Source organism: Onychomys torridus, chromosome 1, assembly GCF_903995425.1.
Source record: "Onychomys torridus chromosome 1, mOncTor1.1, whole genome shotgun sequence".
NCBI lineage: Eukaryota > Metazoa > Chordata > Mammalia > Rodentia > Cricetidae > Onychomys > Onychomys torridus.
Window position 1 is genome coordinate 61,474,975 of NC_050443.1, and position 25,779 is coordinate 61,500,753.

Sequence of the window (25,779 nt, forward strand, 5' to 3'; positions counted from 1 at the left end):
CAAGCAAAGATCTTTTGGCTATATCTGACACCAGTTAAAGCAGGATAGGTGTGAGCTGGCTGTCAGGAAAGTGCTTGCCATGTGCAGAGAGCCCCAGCAGCCACATGAAAGAACATGGTTCAAAAAAAAAAAACCTTAAAATTATTTTCTACAAAGAGTGGCTGGGTCTTGAGGGAACTACAACCTTCTAGTCCCTGACAGAACATTCCTGGGAAAGTACATTAATGGTGATGGTTATACAGGAACCAGCTCTCCTGATAGATGGCTCAATTTTCTCTGTTCTGTGAAATGTGGGCATGGGGCGAAGGAAACCAGTATTTGTCACGAGGCATATTTTCCTTTGAAATGAAGCACAGTCAAGAAAACACATTTGTGAATATTTGCAGCACATAGCATTCAGACACTGGGAACTGAGTCTGAGGCTTTTTTTTTATAAAGTGGGTGACAGGATTTATGGGTACCAGTTTTAAAAAAACGAGAACAAGGTCTCCCTTGAGCACCATAAAATGAAACAAAATTTAAAACCCCTCACATAGCTTGACTTTGGCTTCTGTTCTGTTTTACTTCTTCAAGAACTACAGACCACACCCCCACTTTCTGTTTAGGAACAAGGGTACTCACTCAGGTGCATGGTCTTTCTGTAAGTGTGTGTGTCTTTCTGCTGGGTGTGCCTGTAATCCCAGCACTAAAGAGACAGAGGGTGCCCTGAGGCTTGCTGACTAGAAGTCTAGCCACGTCAGTGAGTTCCAGGTTCAGTGAGAGCCCCTGACTCAAAATACAACATGGAAAATGGTCAAGGAAGTACCAATGTGGACTCTGGCCTCTAGGCATACAATTTATTTTAAAGATGTGATGGATGCGAGGCTGCCAGTGCTTCTCAGGCTTATTGTAGCTAGTCTTTCTCTGTCCTGCCAGCCAGCTCCCAAATAAACGACACACAGACTTATTAATTATGAAACCTCGGGCAGTAGCTTAGGTTTCTTCCTAACTAGCTCTTATAACTTAAATTAACCCATATTTTTATTGATGTATGTTCTACCACATGGCTTTTACTTCTATCTCATTTTGTGTGTCTGACTTGTTCCGTGTCTGTCTGGCTTCTCCGCCCTTCTTTTTCCCAGCATTCTCTCTGCTCCCCCCTCCCTCAATCCTGCCTAGCTGTTGGCTGTTTAGCTTATTATTAAACCAGTCACTGTGACCTACCTTCACACAGTGTAAAGGAGTACTCCACAACAGCAGACTAATGACTCCTGTTTAGACATGAGGCCTCAAAGCAGTAGTAAGTGAGAAAACAGTAAGACACAAAATCACACATACTGAATTTTCTGTTTTGTGTTCTAAGGGGGAAATACTCTAAATAAATATGCTATATCCCAAATATTGCCATTTTTCTCTGGCAACTGATACTTTTTCCTACTCTACAATGCCAATTTTGTCATTAATTCTCTTTTTGTTTGAGACAGGATCTCATGTAGCATGGGAACTTGCTGTGTATCTGAGGTTGACCTTGAACTCCTGATCTTCCTGCCTCTGTCTCCCAACTGCTGGGATTGCAATCATGAGCCACCATGCTTGGCTAGAATTTGTTTTTGATGAAGAATTTCTTTTGTTTTGAGACGGGATCTTACTCTGTTCCCCAGGGTAGCTTGAACTTAGAATCCTCATTACTTAGCGTCCTGAGTGCCTGGATTATATGCTATGCCACCATGTGAAGCTGAGGTTTTCTTTTCCTTTTCTTTTCTTTTCTTTTCTTTTCTTTTCTTTTCTTTTCTTTTCTTTTCTTTTCAGAAATGAGTAGAAGACTAGATATTTGTAGAACAAGTAAGAAAAAGTTTTAAAATACTACCAGGTTCACAGATGGAAAATAAAACCAGCCATCCTCTTTACTCTGGATCCCTGTGTCTAACTATTTAACATTTTCTTTATTGAGGATCAAAGAGAGAGGCTGTTGTTCTGTATGTATATGCCTGAGGTGGGTAAAAAGCATTACAATTTGTGTTATAATTTGTAGGAACCAGTACAAGGCTCCGTATGCAGGAAAGAGAAGCGCTTTATAGGCAGAATGATGTTTAAAGGCTGGGTGTGGAAAGTGAGCTCAGAGAAGTTACCTAACTCAGCTAGGAGCTCACAAGGAGCTGACAGCATTCATTTATTCGTCACTCACATGTATTGGTGTATTTATCTATTTAGAGGGTCTTAGTGTGTATCACAGACTGTTCCTGAACTCACCAAGATCCGCCTGCCTCTGTCTCCTGGGTGCTGGGATCCAAGGTGCCGCCGCACTTGGCTGTAATTTACATTTCTGATGCCATAGTTGTTTTCTTTCCCCGTCTCCTGAAATTGAACTTCAACTTTCTCCTTCGGTGCCCTAGCATAGTGGACACAGTAGTGTCAGCGATAACCCTGCGCTGACACCCCTGGGGCTCCTTGCCCACTCCTGAGTCTTGTTCCTCACTGCCTCCCATCACTCCTGCTTCATGGCTTCTTTTCACTTCCTCTTAGAGGAAGGTCACTGTCTTTGTGCCTGGATTGTTAAATCCATGAGTCAGGCTCCTACGGCTAGCCCTGACTTCCTCCCTTCTGTTTTCACACTGCAATAACATGTAACTCCTACTAATCTCTCTGTCCAGACTCCAGATGTGGCTCCTAAGACTGTCCCGCATCTGTCTAAGCTCTACTCCCTTTCTCATCTCCCATCATGCCCTGTTGTAGCTGACAGCCACCGGAGATGTGCATTACAGAGGGAAAGAGAAAAACTATGACAGGAAAGGGGACTGTGGGACTAGAGGTGGTGGAGTAGAGGGAGGGACCGGCGTGTTCTGCCAGGCTAGAGAGCTGTGAGCAGCGGCCTTGCCGCTAAGTCACAGACTCATGTAAAGTCTAGAAACAGGCCTGAGTCTATTTAAAGGCTGGGACCTGGTCAACATGGTGTTCAATCAACATGAAAAAAGTGAGTTCTTCGTGGATAGGACTGTGACAACGACTTGTTTAGTTGGAAAAGAAATTAATGTACCCTAGTTTCCCTCCCTACCCCAAATAGCCACCAGTAAACTAAAAGCTTAAATGTGGAGTCATGTAAATGCTCAAAATTAAGCAAAATATTTGATTGGATGGCGGCCTGGACCTACTGTTAGACCAGGCTTGGGCTGGTAGACCTCTGCCTGCTTCTTCTCCCAAGTTCTTTCTGCCAACCGAGCTATCTCACCAGCCACTCTTGTGTTTTCGGGGTTTCATTTTTAATTATTAATTATGTCTATGCAGGGGTGGTGGTGGTGGTGGTGGTGGTGGTGGTGGTGGTGGTGGTGGTGGTATGGTATGGTGTGGTGTGGTGTGGAATGTGTACAGGTGCCTGCAGAAGCCAGAGGCATCAGATTCCCCTGGAGTTGGAGTTACAGGCAGTTATGAGCTATCTGACATGGGTGTTGGGAATTGTGGGTTTGTGGACATGGGTGTGGGCATGCACAGTGTGTGTGTGGAGGTCAGAGGACAACTCAGAGTTGGTTCCCTCTTTCTAATTATATGAGTCCTGGAGATCATACTCAGGTTGTCTGGCTGAACAGCAGGCCTTTTACCCTGGAACCATCTCACAGGCTTCCATTTGTTATTAAATAACAGCTTTATTGAGCAAGAATAATATGAAAGCATAGTAGCTTTTAAAGTTTATAGTTACTGACTGTCTTTGCACCTTGTGCATAAGCAGACAGTTACCTGTCTGTTTAGTCTTGAGAGGCCATAGGGCCTTCTGGTCATGCCGGGGGAGGGGAGCTTATCTAAGACAAAGCCTGGGAGTTTGTTGACTATATCTTGGTGTAACTTTATAATAAAATACTATATGGTGATTAAATGTGCTGATGGAGAACTATAATTACTGATGTATATTCAGTGAGAAAAGGAGATGGTAAAACTATAACAATGACTATGTTTTATAGACATATATGTTGACATATATGTTCATAAAAGAGACTCCTTAGAGTACCTAACATGGATATGTCTAAGCATTGAGTCCAGATGTTCTGATCTCATTTATTTTTGAACAACTTGATTGAGATATACTTCACATATCATATCATTTATCTATTTAAGGTACATAGTGATGTTTATCATGCACTCATCACCACAATTCTAGAACATTTTCATTAACCCCAGGCCCACAGCCTTATTTTACTTTCTATGTCTGGATTTGCCTATTTTAGACATTTCATATAAAAATTGGAATCATACAGTATATGGTCCTCTGTAACTGACTTCTTACATTTAAATATAATGTTTTCGAGGTAGATGTATACCATAGCATATAATCTGGACTCCATTGGTTTTTATGTCTGTGTAATATTCCAGCATATGTTTATATTACATTTTACTTATTCATTCTTCACTGGTGGACATTTGGACTGTTTGTGCTTGCCAACGGTTATGTACAAGTTTTTGTGTCAACAGACATTTTCATTTTTATTAAGTACATAGTGAAGAGTGGGTATAGCTGGATCACATGATGATCCCATGTTTAACCATTTGAAGAATTCCTAGACTGTTTTCCAAAATGGGAGCAGGACCAATTTTACATTCCTACCAATAATGTATGAGGGTATCACTAATGTTTATTAGCCATCTTATTCTTATAGTGGAGCAGTACGTTAGCTTGTCTGTATTTTCTAACTTTTGTCTAAACATTTGTACCTGTATAATTAAGAAAGCATTTCAGACATGTGGGAATATGCTCACAGAGTCAGACTGAGTGCAGAAAGCGGACAACAAAGATGGCCATCCCAGATACCCCAGTATCCTGCAAATAATTTGTTTAATTCCTTCACATGGCTGGCTACCTCCCCTCCGGGCTGTGCAGCAATCTTGAATCTCTCTCTCATTTAGTCCCTGTGAAGGTTCTTTAGTGTTGAGAAAGGACACTCCTGGCAGGGGCTCAGGGTCCCACAGCTCCACCGGTGTGTGACCATCCTGGCCTACCAGTGACAGTCCTGAATACTAGGGCTGTAGAAGTTCTTCTTTATGTTTAAAATATCTCCCCTTCCTCTTTCTGAGCAGCCAGGCACAAGACATTTCAATAAGCTGCTGTAATGCCCCAGGATTGTGTGAGATTTAGTAATCACAATCAATGTAAATACATTTATCAGTCCTTTTGTTTCTATCCATAAAGGGCTTGTAACTCAGTATTCACTGCATTAGAGAAAAGTCAAGAAGCAATTGAAATTACAAGTGAAGACCACATTATACAGGTTTGTTATTTTGGAATTATGCTTATAGCTTCAATTTGTTTCTTCTCATTTTTAGGACTGTAGCCCACAGTTTGATTTTTTTTTTCTTTTTGAAGTACAAGAGGCCAATTTTTCCCCCTGAGATGATTGTAAGAGCAAAATCAGTAAAATATGTTATTTAAAATACACTCTCTAGATAAGAAAAGATAACGATTCCTTATGGTACTTAGAAATGTAGAAATGGCAGGTCTTCTCTCATTCTTCTTCCTGGGGCGGGTGGCAGCCACACACAAGCTTGCTTCACTCCGCTTCCGTCTTTCCTCACTGTTTTTGGAGGCAAGTTAAATTTATAGAAACCTACTAAAAACGTTCAAATGCAGAAAGTAACAGACTAGACTACCACTATTATCAAAGCGGCTTTCTGTAAGAGACAAATAGGTATCTATAAAGATAGCATGGATTTTACTAAAAGGTGCAGCTGTGGGGAAAACATTCCTTTAGTCTGGGAATGAACTCCATTTTGATTTCAGATCACTGAATCTGACTTATTATTTTGCTGTTGGTGGTGACATTGGGAGTTGGTGCTAAGAGGCAACACAGGCCAGGAGTTGAGGGTACAGGCTCTGTCTGCCTCAGCCGAGCCTCTTTGGGCCAGTTACTGAATCTAGCTGAATCTGTTTTCTCGGACAAATGGGAGAGATAGTAACAGCAGCCACGTGCCTTTCATAAGGTTTGAGGATTACCCGAGTGGATGTGTGTGAAGTGCTCACTATCTTGATAACTACTGCCAGTTTCTGCTTTATTATCTCTGTCTCATTGTCGTCACCAACACATGTTCAGTGTTGGAATACATTTTCCCTCGTCTTCATTGTATTTGAAACTTATCATCAAACATTTCATCTGCAAATACTTCCTAGGTTGTAGCCTGCTTTTCACACGTCAGGCATTTGAGTCATACCACAAGGGCGTGTTCTCCTTCTCCCCAGCCAGTGAGCACCTGTGGCTGAAGTGACTTGCAGAGTCCAGGGGGCAGGGCCTGGGTGTTTCACAGCCCAGCCTGGTGCTTTATTTAGTTCTCTGGTGTGGCAGCATGGGTTTGTGCTGAGAATAGGCCTTCCTTTGTCTTCATTGAAGTTGGAGTGAGCCGTAGACACAGCAGGAAGCCCAGCCATGTGCCGTCTAAGCAGAAACTTCGGCTCTAGAACATTGATGATGAAGCCCAGGCTGCTGCGGGCGGGATGGTGCTTATGTGGAAGGCTGTTATTTTTTCAAACCATCTTTTAAATTCACTTATTCTTTTTTCCTTTTGTCTCTTTCCAGTATGCAAACCCTGCATTTGAAACAACAATGGGTTATCAGTCAGGTGAATTGATAGGGAAGGAGTTAGCACAAGTGCCCATAAATGAGAAGAAAGGGGCCTTGCTTGACGCCATAAACTCGTGTATCACCATAGGCAAGGTGAGTGGAATGTTAGGACCATTATCACCTCCAGGTAAGAGGGAAGACTTGGTGTTCATTGACACCTGTGGAGCAGGTGACCTCAGCCCGACCCTTTTCCCAGAAGTCCCTGTTATTCTCACTTTACAGATGCAGAAACTGAATGTGATACGATTAGCCAGTAAGCAGAGTCACTGGACTTGACCTTAAAACCATTGTTTTTATCTGAGTGATGGGTGAATAAGTTGGTGTTTCTAATAATTGATCTTTTAATTGGTAGATGTTGGCACCTGGTTCTGGGTAAGGGTCTCCAGTTAGGCAGCACACCTTCAGTCATTCACTGAGCAATTTTCAAACACCTGCTGTGTGCCAAGCACCATGCCAAATTCTTCCTAGAAGGAGGATCAAAACAAGACTACTTCCCTCAGAGAGCCTGTTTTCAGAGCTGGAAACAGAAGGGATCACTGTTGACCCTGTGAAAGGTTGTATGATCACAGCGCTAAAGGAGCAGCCAGGAGGCAGGTGCAGCCAGCCAGACCTCCTGTGCTGTGGCCTGTCAGCACTGTCCTGGTGCCAGGCGGGCTTGCGGGTGTGATGATAAGAGTCTGATCAGTTACTTTTCATTTCTTGGTGAACTCTCCTTTGTTTTTCACACTTGAGAGAAAGCTGTGACGGTTACTATGGCAATGTGCTGCTGGCTGCAGAGGCCTCAGTAGCGATGCTTCTTCCCAGTGCCAGCAGGCAGGGGACATGCACAGGTTATACCTCTCTTGGCTGGGGGTGGGGGAATGCGGGGGGGGGGGGGGGCACAGGGAATAGCTCCGTTTCCTGTTCTTTCCTGTGGCTGCAAGAACAAGAGATTGCTTTGAATTGGGAACACAGAAGCTGGGCGTGGTGGCACTCACTTTTAATCCCACTTTTAATCCCAACACACTAGAGGCACAGGAAGGCATATCTCTGTGAGTTTGGGGCCAGCCTGGTCTACAGAGTGGGTTCCAGGACAGCCAGGGTTGTGTAGAGGGACCCTGTCTCAAAGTAAGCAAACAAACAAACAAAAAAAAAAAAAAAAAATAGAAGAACGTAGAAAGAGCAGGCAAGGGCCCAGCAGTACACTTAGGACTCAGAGTTAGCTAGGCACTGCCTGAACCCTTCAAGTTTTAAGATCAGGGTGCTGTTTGTCTTACTAGAGTGGAGGGGTTTCTGGGGAGAGAGGGATAAAGACAGATGGACAGAGACCTCTGCTCTGATGCACTGCCTTAGGTGACTGTTCTCTTCAGGGCTTTCCCAGAGCCATTCAGTTCTGTCATTTTGGTCCTTTGGTGATGCTTGGAGCCAGAGGTTTTGTTGTTTGTCTTGAGATAGGGTCTCTCTATGTAGACCAAGCTGCCCTCGACTCCAGAGATCCACCAGCTTCTCCTTCCCCAATACTGGGATTAAAGGTGTGTACCAGCATGCCAGCATGCCTAGCTTTTTTAAAGCCAGTGGTTTTATTGTTGGATATCAGCTAGTCTGAACCCCTGCCAGGCATGCTGGATCCCTCTTACTGAAGGGCCTGTGGAACAGGCCATTCTGTCAGTGTATCAGGCAGTGCACACAGAACCTTGATTCTGCAGGATTGACACTTTAGGGACCCGTGCAGAAAGCCTCAAATCAGAATAGCAGGGACTCCTCTCTAGAGACTTGGCATGATTATGAGCAAAACCCAGAAAGGCGGAGTGTTACTGGCCTATTTGCTACTCTGTTTCCGAAAGGAGTCTGGCCATTTAGGGCATTTCCGAGCTTTTAGGGAGTGTGAAAAGGTGATTTTACCCATTGTCAGTGACCTGTTGGTTCACTGAGGTGAGAGGGTAGACAGTCTGTCTGATCCAGTCTCTGTAGGGGAAGAGCTAGTGGAGGGGTCAGTGGCCTTGTGGAGCCATCATGCTGTGGTCAGCAAGGACAGCTCAAATGTCCACTGGGTACCAGTATGGCAGAGGAGAGAAGATTCAGTAAATGGTCAGATGTCCAGCGCTATAGGCATCAGGAAACCCTGGGTCAGAGGAGAAATCCCCATGATATTGATCAGGCCACAAACCTTTCTATCTCTTGCTCTCTTTGGGGTAGATAGAGAGGCTAACTTGATTTTTTAGATTCACATTGATTTTTTTTCTTCTTCCACATAACTCCCCTGTTGGGGCTTTATAATCTCCATCTTTCAGGTAGCTAAGCTTTACATGGCCTTTCCCTGTCCAGACATCTTCACTTTCCCCTTTTGTTACCCCACCCCTGGGACACACGCACGAACGCACATGCACACACACATCCATCCATCCATCCATCCATCCATCCATCCATCCATCCATCCATCTATCTATCTATCTATCATCTATCTACCCCTTTCTCTCAATGCAGGATAAATGTTGGCTATCCAGATGCCTGTCAGTGCTGATGTGTGGCCTCAGGACCCTTTGACCTTTCTTATTTCCTGTGGTCCTTCCCCCTTCCTTGCTGACAAATCCCACTTCCCTACCCCACTTCCCTTCTGTTTCCTCCACAAATCACCTGGACTCTGATCTTTGCCCCCTTGCTCTCGCCCCTCAATCTCCTGCTGACACTTGAAATTAAATTGTCAGACAGTGATCTCCCTCTCACCCTCCATGAACAAAAACCCAGCATGTCTTCTAGTCGGTCCCTGTCCATAGGCTGTCCTCACAGTTACCTTGTCCTAGATCCCTGGAGTAAACTGAGTCCCACTGTCCATCACCGATCCCTCTGGCTGCTACCTCCCTGGCTTTGAGTGTGTGCTGTTTGCCCTGGTCTGCTCCAGGACTTCCTCACACTCCCGCAATTATGAAGGCCAAATCCCTCCACTGTGTAGTGTGCATGGCTGGTCTTAGTAAGATTGCCTTCTATCATGTTGCCCCCTTAGTATAGTGTTCAGATTGCTTAGCCTGGTGACGAAGATTCTGTAGTTGACCTCAGTCACTGTAAACAAAAGCCTCATGTGTTCTTTGATTGTTTACCACGGGTAAGCATTGTGCCAGCCCTGGGGACAGCACAGCTGGATGACAATGACTTAATTTTATGACAGTGATTGCCAAAGGAGACTACATCAATAGCCAAAGCAGCCCAGCCTGGTATGTAGCTTGTGCCACATAGCAGCAGGGAAGCCTGGGTCTCACTGTGTGCAGTGGGGTGCTCATGTGGGGACAGGACTGTGCAAAAGCACCTGTACCCCAAACAGACTGGCCACTGAACTCACCAGGTGTCGGCGGCCTTACCAGCTATAAATCTCTATGACTATGTTCTAAGGTAGTACATTTCTTCCCAGGAATTCAAACTCACAATGATACATAACTAAATGTTTTTCTATTTGTGATCAGTAAACATGGTTCATTTGTTTTGTTTACATCGGTGACTGGAGAACTTAGATTTATCATTGTTCCACCACAATACCACCACAGGCTTGGGTCTGTCAGTTGTCTGAGTTGATTCAGAAAGAGCTAGAGAAGAATATACTAAGTCTAGTTTTCAATGTGTTAGTGTCTTGATCCTATTGACCTGCTGTTTCTTTTTTTTTCATATAATGTAACAGTTCTATTGAGATGTAATTCTCACACAATACAATTCATTCATTTAAAGTGTACAGTGCATAGCACTTGGGAGCCAAGACAAGAGGGTCACTGCAAGTTTGAGACCAGCCTAGTCTGTGCAGCCAGTCCCAGGCCAGCCAGAGCTGCCAGTACAAACCCAACTACATATCCAGTGATTAAGTATATTCACGTAGTTGTGCAAACATCCAGACAGTGTCCCACATTGCCATTGGTAGTGCTTATAGAGCTGTCTCTTTTCAGGGTGACCCCATGGGCTGTGGAGATGAACACTGCCTTCTTGCTTGGGGATCCCTGCTTAGTCTCTGCTGGTTCGGGGCACAGCCTGTCTCTGGTCTGGCTGCACTCACAACTGAGCTGTTTATGACCTGTTCTTCTGTTGAAGCACTCAACAGACAGAACGAGCTGTTTTGACATGGTCTTAAAAAATGATTGTTTTCAGAATTATGTCATCCAGTAATCAATATCTACCTGAGTATCTTAGAGCTCTGGGTCCTGGGAGTTCTGAAGGGCCAAGAACATTTGGACTCATCTAGATGTTGTCCCAATAAGGGGTTTTAGGGTTTTATAGCTTAACACCAGAGTGACTTGTCAGATGATAATGACAAATCCCTAGCTGCCCCATCACCCCAGAGGAAGGTGTACCCTGTTTACTCCATAGCCATGCCCTTTCCTGTTGAAAACATCCATGGCTGTACATGTGAACTCTTTTTTCTGTTTTTTTTTTTTTGTTTTTTTTTTTTTTTTTTTTTTTGGTTTTTCAAGACAGGGTTTCTCTGTAGCTTTGGAGCCTGTCCTGGACTAGCTCTGTAGACCAGGCTGGCCTCAAACTCACAGAGATCCACCTGCCTCTGCCTTCTGAGTGCTGGGATTACAGGTGTGCGCCACCACCGCCCAGCGTGTGAACTCTTAAAATCACAACCCCATGCTTTTCAGCTTCACCTTGTTCTGCTGCTGCCTGAGCTCAAGTCTAGCTGCTGGGTCATCCTGCCCCACAGAGGGACTGAACCCCCCAGTTCCAGAAGGCTAAAGCCATTCAGAGTAACAAACTAGCGGCAGCCACAGTATCACATTACCACAGTAATGGCTACAAACTGCTCTTCTGTGCCCTAGTCCTGAGATTTCCTCTGCACTATGTACCAAGGCAAAGTGCTACTTCCCGTCTTCACTGCTGCCAGCAGGAGTTGAGAGAGGTGGCATTAATGCATTGAGTGAGGGGGTTCTCTCTTGCCAGCAGATGACCATGGAACATGTGACCACGTATACTGAGGTGACTTGACCTCTGTCAAGTGGACTTGAGAGAAAGGGAAGAATATCAGGTTACTTGAATTGGAATTGGAATCATTTTTTATCCTAAGTTCTTACATGGTGATTAAATGAATTGGAACAAAAATGGAAAATGTTCCTGGGTTTATGTTTTAAACCCAAAGTGTAATGATGCTTACATTCTATTTATAGGAATGGCAAGGAGTTTACCATACCCAAAAGAAAAATGGAGATAATATACAACAAAATGTGAAGATAATACCTGTCATTGGGCAGGGAGGGTAAGTGGAAACAGTGGACTTCACTCAGCAGTCCGTGTTTTGAGCTTGCTTTGCATATCTAAGTAAGCTCAGACCTGCTCCCGGAAGTGTAAAAGGCTTAGAGTAGGGCCAGGTTGTCTTAGCATGGCCTTCCAAGGTGGTAGTTCCTTGAAGGCCTGCCCCCTGACCTGAGACGGTCTTCTTTATGCTGTGTAGATTCACAAAAGACTCCAGTGTTTATATTCAAATCACAGTTTACCTCTGTGTTTGTAAGCTTTGTATCTAACTGGAAGTAGTTATTCTTGCAAAGGCCTGTCACATTAGGGAAGAATATTTTGAATACTAACAGATGTGTTAGGGGCTGGAGAGCTGGCTCATTGGGAAAGGTGCTCGCTCTACAAGCATGAGAATCTGAGTTTAGATCCTTAGCAACCCTCCCCCTCAAAGCCCATGTGGCATCATGCCTGAAACCCCATCATTGGTGGGTGGACATCCTGGGGTCTCGCTGGCTAGCCAGTTTAGCTTTGAAATGGTGAGATCCAAGTTCAGTGAGAGATTCTGTCTTAATAATAATTAATGATAATAATAATAATGAGGAGAGGCAATTGAGGAAGAGATCACAATGTCAACCTCTGCCTCCACACATGGCCACATAGGTAAGTATGCATGTGCTCACATACATATATTGTAAACATAAATATATATCAAGAGCCTAAAATTTTTAGATGCCTTGTCTCAGAGCCTATTCAAAATAATAGAGAAAGTTTCTAGAAAATTCTGAGTATGAATTATAGAATACCCAACAGTAAAATATACACTTTTGTAAATGATGATCATGGAAAATTAAGTTGTAAGGAAAAACCTTACTATGCTGTTAAATGCAAAGTGTCAAGTCAGACCCAGTGTATGATGCACTCATGAAAGGAAAGGAGGTAAGAGAGGAAGCGTGGCCACAGTGTCAGGAGCTACCTCTGTTCTCTAGGCACTTCCTTCTCGAGTCAGGCTCCTGGCTAGTGGGAGATGCCATTTCATTTCTTTCTGAATGCAGCTGTTTTGTTAGCACAGCACACAGTGGTGTCTCCACTTTACACTTGTGGAAACTGAGTCTCAGAGAGGTCTGGTTTCTGGCCCCAGCCCCGGCTGCCATGTATGATGGTGCCTGGTGCAGCCAGCCCTCAGTGCTGACCACATAGCTCGCGTGCTGTGTCAGCAGACTTGGCTGCCGGTTGGTGACTGCCTCAGGGAGGCAGATCTGTGTGAGCTCTCTGTTCACACTCTCTGCTCTTGTATGTCCTTTCCAATTTTTTTTTTTTTTGTGATAAGTATATAGGGATTTGATTATGGGGGTGGGGGGAAAATTGAGAGAACAATAAATAAATGGGACAAGTCAGCAGCTTCTGTGCTTAGCCCTTGTTGTTTTGGACGTTAGCTAACTGAAGCTAGCAGAAACCTCAGCCTGTTGTGGCCTGTGGCTGTCTCCATGAGTGACTGTAAGCAGCCTGCTGGAACTCAGAGCATCAGTATTAACACTTGTCAAGACGGCATCGGAGAACCACAGGCTAACGTGCAATGTACTGTCAGAAGCACATGTATCTGTATTGTGGTGTCTGTTGTCGTAACTAGGGAAGTGATGGCTGCAGTCATAAGAGGGTGTTTGTAAGTTCTGTTCATTGGTGGCCTTGGCCACACACACACACACACACACACACACACACACACACACACACAAATTAGAAGAAAAATGCTCTCAAAGCATTTTATATATTGCTAAAGGGAAGTATTCATTTTATAATGAAAAACTATTTATACCAAATTAGAGTCAGGAGAAAACTGACATATTGTTTTCTATTTTCAGAAAAATCAGACACTATGTGTCCATTATCAGAGTGTGCAATGGCAACGATAAGGTAGGCAAGGTGCCCCAGGACCTGCCTTCCAAGCAGGCTGTTGAGGTGATCAAAGCTAATGGCTTGTAAAATTTATTTTTAGGTTGAGACAGTAACTGAGTCTGTGCAGATGAACAGTCAAACAGGTATGAGGCTGTATATTCATTCTTAAGGTTGAGCGTTTGGGGGAAACTCCCAGACCCGTTCTTTGATGGGCCTGCTTTGTACAGTGGTGTTTGTTCAGGACTTTGTTCTAGCACCGAAACTACCCCGGTGTGGTTTGAGGTCAAGGGTTTGAGTCTGTGTGCATGTTGACAAGTGCCTGGGCTGGGTGCCGGCCTGTGTGGGGAGAATGGATAGATGCAGTGCATGACTCGTGTGCATAGATGTTGAATGAAGTATGATCTTGTAACCAGAACTGAGCCTTAAGAGGCAGACAGGGTTGAGTGGCGCCGAAGCACTTTAGCAGGGCCATCCTGCAGGGCGGTGTGTGGGCCTGTCACACTTGCCTCGTCTCCTGTCTTCTAACTCTTCCTCAGACACCATTTGTCCTACTGCGAAGGCCTTTTTCTCTGGCTGGGAGTGCTTATTTCTGTCAAACCTAAGCCATGGTCTGCCAGCTGCTTCCTGCTTTTGCCCTCACAGATAAGGGGATGGGCTACAGGGGCTCTCCATCAGGCATGCAGAAGAGGGAAACATGTATGTGTTCCAGAAGGAGGAGTGTGTATCCTGACAGAGTAGGATAAGGAGTTGGAACTAATCAGAGTCCTAAAGGCCAGGGAGGAAATCAGGCTTTTTATTCACGGGCAGTTGGAGTCTCTGAGAGTGTCGGAGTAGGGGATATTACAGAGACACTTGAGCTCTAAGAAGTTCTTCTATTGTGTGGAAACCATTCACATGGAAGGGTGTGCTGGTCACATTGTGATGGGGAGGAGAGGGAAATAAGATGGCAGTAAGAAGAGGAGTGTGGGAACAGACTGATGGCGAGGACCGGGAAGAAGACCGAAGCCTGGAGATGCGGGGTGTGCTCTGGGGAAGGTAAGTATGGACCACTTTACCTGTGCGGTCCTGCTCATTGCTCTACAGATTTATAGTAAACATCCACCGCTCACTGCCTCGTAGGCTCCTCGAAGAGGTAAGAGCTTGAGATGCAGATGTTTCTGACCAGAAAAGTACCAGCAAGTGATGAAGAGAGAAGAGGAGGAAGTCAGGCAGAGAAAGGAGTCAACGGGGGTGGGGGGAGGCAAGAGTGTAGCACAGCAGCGGAGGGTAGGGAAGTGTGCTGCCTGGTCGGGGCTGGGTGGCACGGATGGTGCGGGACATGGGGCACTTGGGCAGGAATGCCGGGACTCTGGCTTGCATTCGAGAGCTACTGAGAACTGTCCGTGCTCAGGCTCTGTGCAGAGTGAGGCAGAAGCCACACTTGCAGGGACTGTGGAGTGAAAAATAGACGTGGCCGACAGGCTGCCTGCCATGGCGGGAGTTCTGTGCTGCAAGTTCACAGAACACGTTGCTGGGGTTTTGTTAGTGGCATTTTGTTGGTTTTAGTTCTTCAGCATAACCCTGCAAAGTGGACATGACTGTTGTTAACACTCCTTTATTACAGAAGAAAAAACAAGAGTCAAGAAAGTTAAATGACAGCATAGAGCTAGGCAGCTAGGAAATGATAGAGCGGGACTTGGGTGGCCATCAGGGATGGTCAGAGTACAGGGAAGGTAGGAATCACCCCAGTGTCAAGGCGCTGCACCATTTGTACCTGTACTTGATGAATGCTCCCTTAGGAGCTGCTGCTGTCTCCCAGATGAGCCACCCACCTAATCTGTGCATCCCTGGGCAGCAGTTCTGTGCCTGAAGGTCTGGGGGCTGTTTTGCCTCAGTGGGGCTATCAGGCCATGGAGAGCAGAAGTCAGTCTTCAAGCAGAAGTAGGGCTTATTGGAAGGAAATAGAGCACCTTAAGATTGGGCCAGAGCCAGGAGCCAAGGGACGCTGGGAAGCTGTCCCCTCTGATCTGGGCATGCCATGGGAACAGCACAGCTGGGCACCACTGGCTCTGGCAAGATCCAGGTTTGGGGCCTCACTTTTTGTTTCACTTGTTCCAGGGCAGCTCTGAAAAGGTGCTCGCTTGACCTAGGTCACCTGCTACTTAGGTGCAGAGAGAGGGAGTTCCTGGCCTCCTCCCTCTGTAAAGGGAGGTCCTGAAACTCCCCAGTCGAGAGAAAGATGTCTGAGAGCCTAGAAAAATACTAAACTCCTCACACACGTTACATTTTTATTAGCCTAGGTATAATTTTCAGATGATGTTATACCTTACTACAACAAAATGGTTGGCCGGGCGGTGGTGGCTCACACCTTTAATCCCAGCAGCTCTGTGAGTTCAAGGCCAGCCTGGGCTACTGAGTGAGTTCCAGGAAAGGCACAAAACTACACAGAGAAACCCTGTCTCAAAAAAAAAAAAAAAAAAATGGTTGTAGTGATGGAGTATAAACTTTGATTGTTCTGGCTTGCCGTCACATGACAAGCTTTGGTTTAGGCAGAAGAGGGTGGGCCTAAGGCCTCAAGCACTTCACAGGTCTTCTTACGGGCTGCCAGGGCTGGAACTGTTGCTTATTAGATGTCACACCACAGTTCTCTGAAGAGATACAGAGGTTCTTGTATCTCTAGAAACAGAAAGCTTTCTCAGGAAGAGTGGCAAGGACCATAGTCTGAGATTGGAGGTAGCCAGGGAGCTTGGGGCGGGCAGGTCGGCACTTCTCAGGCCTGTCCTGCTGAGTGCCTGAGAGCACACACTGCAGTCTGCCAAGGCCCAGCACAGGCACTTGTGGGCATGTTGGGTAAGATACCTGGCTTCAGCTTTCTCTTATCCAGACTGGAGTTCCTGCTGCCAGGCCAAAGGGTTCCTGCAATTAGGGTGCTGACTGGAGACAGTGTCTTCCATTGCCCAACACTGCCTCTCCAGAATTCCCTGGATTGCCCTGTCAGGCCACAAAAATGCCAATGCCTCTGAAGAAATGAGCAGAGTTTAAGGACCCCATTTTCTAGGACAGGAAACCAAAAGCAGAGTTGTAGATGGTCATTGAGGCCTATTTAGAGTTGTTTCCATGTATAGGCATGATACCTTATCAGAGTGCTGTGTTAACTGTTGAGCACCCACTACTGTGTGAGCCCCTGGGCATGGTGCTTCTTCAGGGCTTGCAGTTTCTCAGGAGTGTGACCCTCATATTTCCTCACCGGTCCCCTGGGTGTGCCCTAAAGGCTGCATCTGGGAGCTGGGCCCAGTCCAGGCCCTGTATGGTCCACCTCTACTGGCTTGGTGAAGACTGTCCCTGAGTCACAGTGGGAGCAGCATTCTGCTGGAGTTGTTGGGAGCAGAGGGACTAGGATTTATGTGGAAATGAAATAACTTGAAAGTCTTGTGGTGGAAATCCCATCTCCTTGCGCTCCGCTCCCTTTCTTTGCCACAGCCCCATCCTGATCTCACAGTGCTTTTCTGCCACCGTCTGCTCTCCCTTCAGTTGAAAATATTAGTATAATTCTGCTCCCCTGCCTTGCTCCGCACTAGACCACCTCCCTTTGAGGAGGTGACTTATCATATCCATTGACATAGCCCTGATGCTGCAAGGGAATATCTGAAATATCTGACTTATAATAAGAGAAGGGCTCATTTATTTTGGCTCACCATTTTGGAGGTTTTGGCCCATGGTCATTTAGTCTTGTTGCTTTAGGCTTATGGTGAGGTAACACATGGCAGGAGCGTGTGGTAAAGTGAGATCACTGCTTCTTGGCCCAGAGCAAAATAAAGAGAAAGGAAAGAGCCTGAGAAGATACCCGAGATGATCTAAGGACCTCTTACTCCTTTCCATCTCTTAAGGCACCCTGCATCCCTTGACCCCGTGCCCCACTGACTAAGCTCTCATAGCCAATCCTCGAGAAACATGTGGGGACAAAGGAGGAAGCGTGACATTCACAGGACCAAAAGCATCATCTGGATTGGGAGGGACAGTGTTTGAACACGTGGGCCTTTGAGGGGTAGTCAGGATCTCAACCACAGCCCCAGTCTTAGGTGTTGTCACAGGGCAAGTGCTCGGGAAATATTTGCAGAGTGGATGAAAGGGAAAAGGAACAGTTCACAGTCCAGCTCACTGGACAGTTGTGTGGCCATGAGTCCTCATGAAGCCCTGAGACAGGAAAGACACTCATCACTACCTATGATTGAGAGGAGGTGCCACTTGAAGGCTTTGTGAGCATCTTGAGCCAGTGTCGTGTGTCACCTCAGATGAGAGGGGCAGGTGCTCCAGAAGTGTGAGTGGAGCAGCTGGGCTGACAAGCTCCAGACCGGAGAGAAATGAGAGGCAGGCTGTTGTGGGCAGGCTGCACCGTTGAAGGCCAGGGAGGTAATATCCTCCTGGAGGATTTCGAATAGCAAAGCGAGGGTCAGAGTGGTTCCACACATCGGTCCTTTAATTTGTACACAGGATTATGCAAGTGTCAAACAAAGCAGGCATGTATTTACTGAGCATCTGCTGTGTGCTTGATATGTTTCTGGCCACCCACAAAAGACTGCCCCTCAGATTGCTCACAATAATAAAGCCAGTTAGTTGCCTACACTTAGAGGATGAGGAGACATATGGGAAGGTTTCCTGAAGTTTAAGGTTCTCAAACCGCATCTTCCTAGAGAAGCAGAGTTAATTAGGAAAAGGAGGCAACATGTGAAAGGGGCATTCTAAAGTAAGTAGTTTGTAGCAAGCAGGGTGTAGAGGTTTGCAGAGGGGGCGGGGCATGAACCGATAAAATATAAAGACGTCTTGGGGGTCTAGAGAGTCAGGACTAGCTAGCTCTCTAGGATTCTAAGTACCACCCTTGGGAGTTGGAAGCTGACCCTGAGGACTGATCAGCCAGGGATGCATTATGATTAGGAAGGATCTGATGAGATGGTGTAGAAGGCTCTGTTGGCTGCCTGTAGGAAATTGGTCAAGTGGGTAGGTGCTATCTAGTGACTGAGAGTTAAGAGCAGAGTTAGAAAGGATGAGTTCATTTTAGACGAGTTAATTTGCAATAGCTGAGAAGTATCCAAACAGAGGTGGCCAATGACCCATCAAGATGTAAGTCTGGGACTCGGGAGAGGATAGGGGCAAAAACGGCTACATGGAAATTAGATAGAACTGCAGGAAGCAATGAGGGGTTTTTGAAGGAGGTTGTGTTTGCTTAAAAGAGAAAGGAGTGAGGCTAGACCCTTTGGAAGCCAGCCGTTGAAGCTGCCAGGGGCTGAGAGAGAGGGAAGCACCAAAGGATGGGAGGAGGAGGAGGTGGGACAGAAAACCAGGGAGTGTGGTCTACAAACAGAAGTGGCCAGGAAGAGGGCTCCCTTGTGTCTAGCAAGATGCTAGCAACAAGGAGGTCATCCTTGTTACACATGTGCACATAGAGAAGATTCTGGCCGTGTTGGGTCAGGAAGCTAAGAGCAGAGCTGTGAACGTAACTCAGTGGTAGAGTGCTCACCTAGCTTACTCAAGGCCATGAGTTCCATTCCCTGCACCACAAAACAAAACTGGGTGAAGAACCTCCCCCATGGTGTAGAGGAGCACGTGGGGCCAGCACTAGGACCATGCCTTGGGCTGAGGAGAAGAATCAGGTGAGAGGAGCAAGCAAGGCAGAGTCGCTGGACTGACCACCTCCTGGGAGGAGTGGACTCCACTCGGGCCTGCTCTGCCATGCCTCCTTTGCTTTTGTGTGAGATGGGGACATGAATTGTTGTGCACCAAATCATCAGCAGCATACTAGGCACCCCAGGAAGGTTAGGCTTGCTTTGTCAGTGAACGGATGGAGCAAGGACTGGAGTCATAGAACTGTTGTTTGGAGCCTAGAGTAGCAGTGGCAGCTTTCACTGAAAAGAGGAATTGGGGAGAAAGGCAAATTATCCTCATATTGTGCCCCAAACTTGCTCCACATATGGCCTTAGGAAAGAAAAGAACGTTCTCCTAGGATGTTGCAAAGAAAATACCTTTTGTTGTGGTTATTTTCTCTTTGAGACAGGGTAAATGAGGATAAAATCCCTGTTTCACTTAACTACAATGGAGAACCTCTGCTGGGGTCGTTTCTTCTGGTTGTTTTCTCTTTTTTGAACTTTGTAAAGCTCTGAGAAAATGAAGCCCCTCAAACCAAGGTGTGTGTGTGGTTTGTTTCTGTGCACAGTGCGGGGTTCTGTGGTGTCTCAAATGGTGTTCAAGTTCTTTTACTTGGGGACTCCTGAGATTTCACTTGATGTCTTTCGCTGGTAGGTCACTAACATCTCTGTAAAGAAATGATTTACAGTTTAATTGTTTCCACAGATAACCAGGCAGGCAAACATAAAGACAGGAGGAAAATTTCGATAGATGCCAAAGCAATTTCCTCTAAAGGAAGTGAAGGTGAGTGGCAGAGTGGACTGCGTGGCCTTGAGCACTCCTGAGCCTGCAGTTCCGTGTCCGGTTACTATGCACGGTGTCCTTCTGGGAGATGGTGTCTCTGCCACCTTCCCACAGGTAGACGCCATTGTGAGCCTTTGAAATGAGTCACTAATAGGGAAAAACCAAAGAAAGAGGTACTAGCTGTTCTATATGATTTCCAACTCTTACCAGTAGATGTGTCTGTTAATCTGCTGTCATGATATGAGTCACACACACATTTGGTAATTCTGAAGGATAGATTAGTTTGCAGTTTACTATGGAAACTTACCCTTTGGAAGTGGCAAGCTTAATTTGGAGATTGTAAAACTCTAACTAAGAACATATTAAGTTTAGATTGAAATATAATTTTTGTTTGTTTTTGTTTTTGAGACAGCCCTAGTAGTCCTGGACTTCACTATGTAAACCAAACTGGCCTCTTCCTCAGTGCTGGGATTAAAGGCATGTGTCACCATGCCCGACACGCCTGAAATATAATTATTTTTAAACAGGGTTTCATATAGCCCAGGCTGGCTTCAAACACCCTGTATAGTCCAGGATGACCCTTGACCTCCTGATGCTTCTGCCTCCATCTCCCAGTGCTAGGATCCCAGGTGTGTGCCAACTTGCTCAGCTGAAATAAACATTTAAGACCGTGTAGAAGCATGCTGACCAACATGGTTTTTTTTTTTTTCTTTTTTTTAATGCAGTCACCATGCCCCTTCCCCAACTTCATGTCCTCCTTTCTAAAAAGGTTAACTCTTTCTAAAAAGAGTTAACCCACCGTGAGTACTGCCTGTACCTACATGGGCACTGGGCTATCACTGAAGCATAGGCTCCCTACCGGGGCCACATTCCTGAAGAAAACAATTTGCCCTCGAGAAGTCATTAACAGGCAGTAGCTCCTCTGCTGCCCCCTGCACGGAGAACTCTTTTTTTTTTTTTTAAGATTTTTTTTATTTATTATGTATACAGTGTTCTGCCTGCGTGCCAGACAGTTGTGAGCCACCATGTGGGTGCTAGGAATTGAACTCAGGACCTCTGGAAGAGCAGCCAGTGCTCTTAACCGCTGAGCCATCTCTCCAGCCCATGGAGAACTCTGTGGTATTTAAACAGTGTGTTTGCCTCCCCTTCTAATTATGCAGCATTAGTACAGAGAAATGCAGTGGGGTTAGTATGTTGACTTTTTATTCAGAAACTGAGGTAGACTTACCTATTGAGCTTAAGAGTAGATAGTGAATGTATTTGCAGATCTTCAGTCACTCTGTAACACATGGAAATGTTTGCATCTTATTGCATTTATGCTATTTGATTTTCTCAAATTATTTTTAAAATAATTTTTTTAGTTGACAAATTTTAGAATTGCATATATTTATCATAGACAGCGTGCTATTTTAGAATATGTATACATTGTGAAATGACAAAATTGAGCAAATTAACAAATGTTTTACTTCACATCCTTAAAAACCTTCCTTCAACATTTTCAAGAGTACAGTGTGCGCTGCCCAGCAGCTCTCTGTTCTGGTTTGGATAAGTACTTTCATTCTTTCCCTAAACAAGAGTAAATCCTTTTCTAACTCTGATGAGATAGTGGTGATGTTGCTTAGTGACTTTACTGTATAAAGTGTAAAGTTGGCAGCCATGTGCTAAGCACTAAAATTAGATTTGAGTTTCGTTGGTCCCCTGAACTGAGGACGCTTGAGGCTTCCTGGCCTGGTTAACCCTAAACAGTATCTCTCCTTAGGCCTTAGTTCCTTTGATAGTAAGTTGAGGCTGAGGCATCATCTTGGTGGACAGTCTCTCACCCTTTCTGGCCTTTGGTAATCCTAATGGTGGGGTGTTCACGGAGACACAGGACTCTGGACACATTCTTTCCTGCCTGTGCATTGTCCAGGCTTCCATCATCCCAGAAGAGCCATGTCTGGACACGAACAATGAAAACCTTGTTGTAATGTTGCCTGATTAGCCTAGATTAAACACACTAGAGGACATCACTAGAGAGAACCTTGGAAATTTGAACCAGAAATTGATTTAATTCATTTAAATGGTAAGTGGTAAAGCTCAAGCCATTGCTCCCTCCTTATATGGAACAATGGGTGTATGGAGCTGTTTTCTAGAACACCCCAAACCCTGGAGAGCAGCAAGAGGTGTAACTAAAGCCTTATTGTTGTAGACACAAGAAAAGGTTGTTTGGCTGTGACTTGCTAAATTGCTCCTCTGTCTTCTCTGTGAACTATGACATCAGAAGTTCAGGCCACGGGATCATATGTACATCCTAAGGTCATATATACATCCTAGTACCTAGAACTGAAGGACGCGGAGCTGGTAATGCAGAGCCCAGGTTTGTCTTATGAGGAAAAGAGGAAAGCTCAGTCAGTGTGCAGTCATACCAGTGCCTTTTGTATGCCGCTGAACACACTGATGCCGGGGAAGGGAGGGCACAAAGCCCTTGGTGTCTAGACAGATGTCCAAGGTCAGCACACCTGATTGCTCACCCTTTTCTCCACAGTTTCCAATCAGAGAAGACATTCCTCTCTGGCCCGGATACATTCTATGATGATTGAAGCACCCATCACCAAGGTTGGTCTTCACTGAGTGTGCCAGCCTCTGATGCTCCCAGTGAATTGCTTCCCTGGCCAACAACGGGGACCCGCAGGAAATAAGGGTGCTCTTCAGCTGTATGATGTTGTCTCCTCTGAAGAAGGATGGGTTAGAGACACTGTAACTGACATTAACACAGTGGCATAATGGCAGACTGTTAGCAGCTTGACTCTTGACTGCTCCCTGGTGTTTGTAAGGTTACACACTCATGTCTTTATTTCCATGCTGTAGATAATCAATATTATCAACACTGCCCAGGAAAACAGTCCTGTGCCTGTGACAGAAGCGTTGAACCGTGTGCTGGAGATTCTGAGAACCACTGAGTTATATTCACCACAGTTTAATGCTGAGGATGACCCTCACGCCACCGACCTCGTTGGGGGCTTAATGTCTGTAAGTTTATTTGCCCAGGCTTGTGCTGTCTGTTCCTATTTGGTTTCTCAGAGCTTATTTGAACAGGACTCTAGAAGTCAAGCAGGGCATCTGTGTAGGGCACAGCAGAGGCCATGACTCCTTCATGGTTTCTCTTCAGCTACGCTTGGCCTAAGCAGTACCTGCTGCTTACCTCCCAGGGAACCCTCAGCTTGGAGCAGAAGAGAGATGATGTTGATTCTATTTTCCAGTATCACTTAGGGTTTTACAAGTCGTTTATTTAAAGAAGACATTTTCAGTTGTATTAAAGGTATTAAAGGGTTTTTTGTTTGTTTGTTTGTTTGTTATGGTTTTGTTTTATTTTGAGGCAAAGTCTCACTATATAGTCCTTGCTGGCCTGGAATTTGCTAGGTAGACTAGGCTGTCCTTGAACTCATGGAAAGCTGCCTGTTTCTGTTTCTGTAGTGTTGAGATTAAGGGTATTGTTGGACTTTCTTTTGGGACTGCCAGCCCCCAAATAATGACATGGAGACTTACTATTAAGTATGAAAGTTTGGCCTTAGCTTAAGCTTGTTCCCAACCAGCCCTTATAACTTAACCCATTTTTATTAATCTACTTTCTGCCACATGGCTGTTACCTCTCCTCCATTTGTAACTCTGGCTTCCTCCATGTCTCTCTGGCTTCTCTAGCACACCTAGATTTATTCTGAGTTCTCTCTCTCTCTCCCTGGAAGTCCCACCTACTCTCTCCCGCCTAGCTATTGACCATTCAGCTCTTTATTAAACCAATCAGAAGACGCCTTGGCAAAGACACATCTTCACAGTGTACAAAAAGATTGTCCCACAACAACACCCAGCTTATCTTAAAGATTTTAAAAGCTGAGAAAAGCCATCAAAGTTTCACAGTAATGGTAGAGTGCTTGAGTTCCATCCCCAGCACCAAAAAGAAAACAACAAAACAAACAGAACATCACACCTTAAACCAAAAGCTACATGACAGATTGCAAAACAAAACTTTCTCCTGCTTATATGTTTAAAAAAGTGCCAGGGTGCAGGGCATGGTGTCACCTCCAAAGCATCCTACCAGCCTTTGGATAACTTTGTAGGAAAGAAGGCCTTGAGGGTGTGTCTCTCAGACTCTTGAGGAGCCCTGGACACCAACCACTGCAGCCTGTCCAGAGCAGAGTCCACAAGGAAGACAAACTATACTGGTGTTCTGCCCACTGTCTTAGTCAGAAACAAGATTACTCCCTCCCAATTCCCACTGGATTTCAAAAAAGCAAGTTTTGGACAGTAAATTCTAGAAGGTAGGGTGATTCCCAGTGGTGACCTCTAACTGTGGTCTGTAGGTTGGGTGAGCATGTGGAGGGTGGGATGGGAGCATCAAGAGTGCTGAATGATTGGTCTGGTACTCAGTGAACAAAGGGAGGAACCCACTTAGAAGATGCCAAAGGCCAGGGTGGTAGTGGCACACGCCTTTGATTCCAGCAGAGGCAGAGGCGGATCTCTGTGTGTTTGAGGTCACCCTGGTCTACAGAGCGAGTTCCAGGACAGCCAGGACTGTTACACAAAGAGACTGTGGTCCCCCCCACCAAAAAAAAAAAAAAGGTGCAAAAGAAATGTTCTAGAGACTGCAGAGTCTGGAGAGGGCGGAAAGAGATCGTCACCAGAGCATCAGTTGGTCTTGGAGTGGGGCAGGCAGGCGGGTCACTTCATTGGTATCAACCCTGCCGGAGCCTAGGTTCCAGGAGAAGAGCCCAACACCCAGGAAGTGATTGAATTTGGGGCTGGCCAGTGTTGAGCCTGCTGGAATGGGCAGCTTTGTAATGGGCTGGATTACCCTGTGGGGCTGACCACCCAGCTCATCTAAGGGGAAAGAAGAACTATAACCACACTTTCTCTTGGTTTTCACCAGGATGGCTTACGAAGGTTTTCAGGAAATGAGTATGTTCTTGCAACCAAAAGTAAGTTCTGTTTTTAACCTCTTAGGTCACTGTAACACTGCAATCCAGGTTAAAAGATGGGACCGCTTGTTCTGGGTTTTCCCTTAAAGGAACTAAGCGGCCATTTCCAGTATAGCCTGTCCCCACCCCAAACATCAGATGCCAGGAACCCACTAATGTTGTTTTCCACATTATGTCACCTTGCAGACCTTCAGACATCCTCAAGCAGTATTCCCAACCCCGTCTCTCTGAATGACATCCCACCGCGGATTGCCGTGGCCATAGAAAATGAAGAACAGTGGGACTTTGACATTTTTGAGCTGGAAGCGGCTACTCAAAAAAGGTGCGTGGAGCAGGTTTCTCAGGGCCTGGCCAGGGAGCCACAGGAGCAGCACTGGTGTGTGCAGAGCTGTTCCTTGGGTGAGGATGGAGTTGCCCTGAGTCTTGGGGCCACAGGCAGTTTGCCTCGCTGTGAGCAACAGCACAACATTATTCATTAAGCGTCACTGTGCAAGGAACCCACTCTCAGAGTTTATTAGGGAGGGACGGGATGTGCTTTAGGCCTATGGGAGGTGTGCATGGAGAGAGAGGAAGAAGGAGAAGGGGGAAGAAGAAGTGGGGAGAAGTCTGTGACCCTGTGGCCTGCTTTTTTATGGATTCTCCCACACCTGGGCTCACATAGCTATGCCACACATGCGCATAGATCACAGGATCAGGCTGCACGCAAATTATGTGATCATGCAGCGCATACGTAAGGGATGACTAGGCCTCTTGCTTGGCTACTGGACAGTGCA

At 45.7% G+C, this 25,779-nt stretch overlaps 1 protein-coding gene across 1 annotated transcript in view; it reads left to right on the plus strand.

Moving 5' to 3' along the window:
- Nucleotides 1–25,779, plus strand: part of Pde8a (phosphodiesterase 8A) — a 131,204-nt gene that overhangs the window by 89,550 nt on the left and 15,875 nt on the right. The window contains exons 7-16 of the mRNA XM_036185704.1: nt 5,153–5,231; nt 6,531–6,668; nt 11,696–11,784; nt 13,619–13,670; nt 13,753–13,795; nt 19,977–20,054; nt 22,579–22,649; nt 22,902–23,063; nt 24,958–25,006; nt 25,193–25,328. Of these exons, the coding sequence (XP_036041597.1) occupies nt 5,153–5,231; nt 6,531–6,668; nt 11,696–11,784; nt 13,619–13,670; nt 13,753–13,795; nt 19,977–20,054; nt 22,579–22,649; nt 22,902–23,063; nt 24,958–25,006; nt 25,193–25,328 (897 nt within the window). The remainder of the gene's footprint in view (nt 1–5,152; nt 5,232–6,530; nt 6,669–11,695; nt 11,785–13,618; nt 13,671–13,752; nt 13,796–19,976; nt 20,055–22,578; nt 22,650–22,901; nt 23,064–24,957; nt 25,007–25,192; nt 25,329–25,779) is intronic.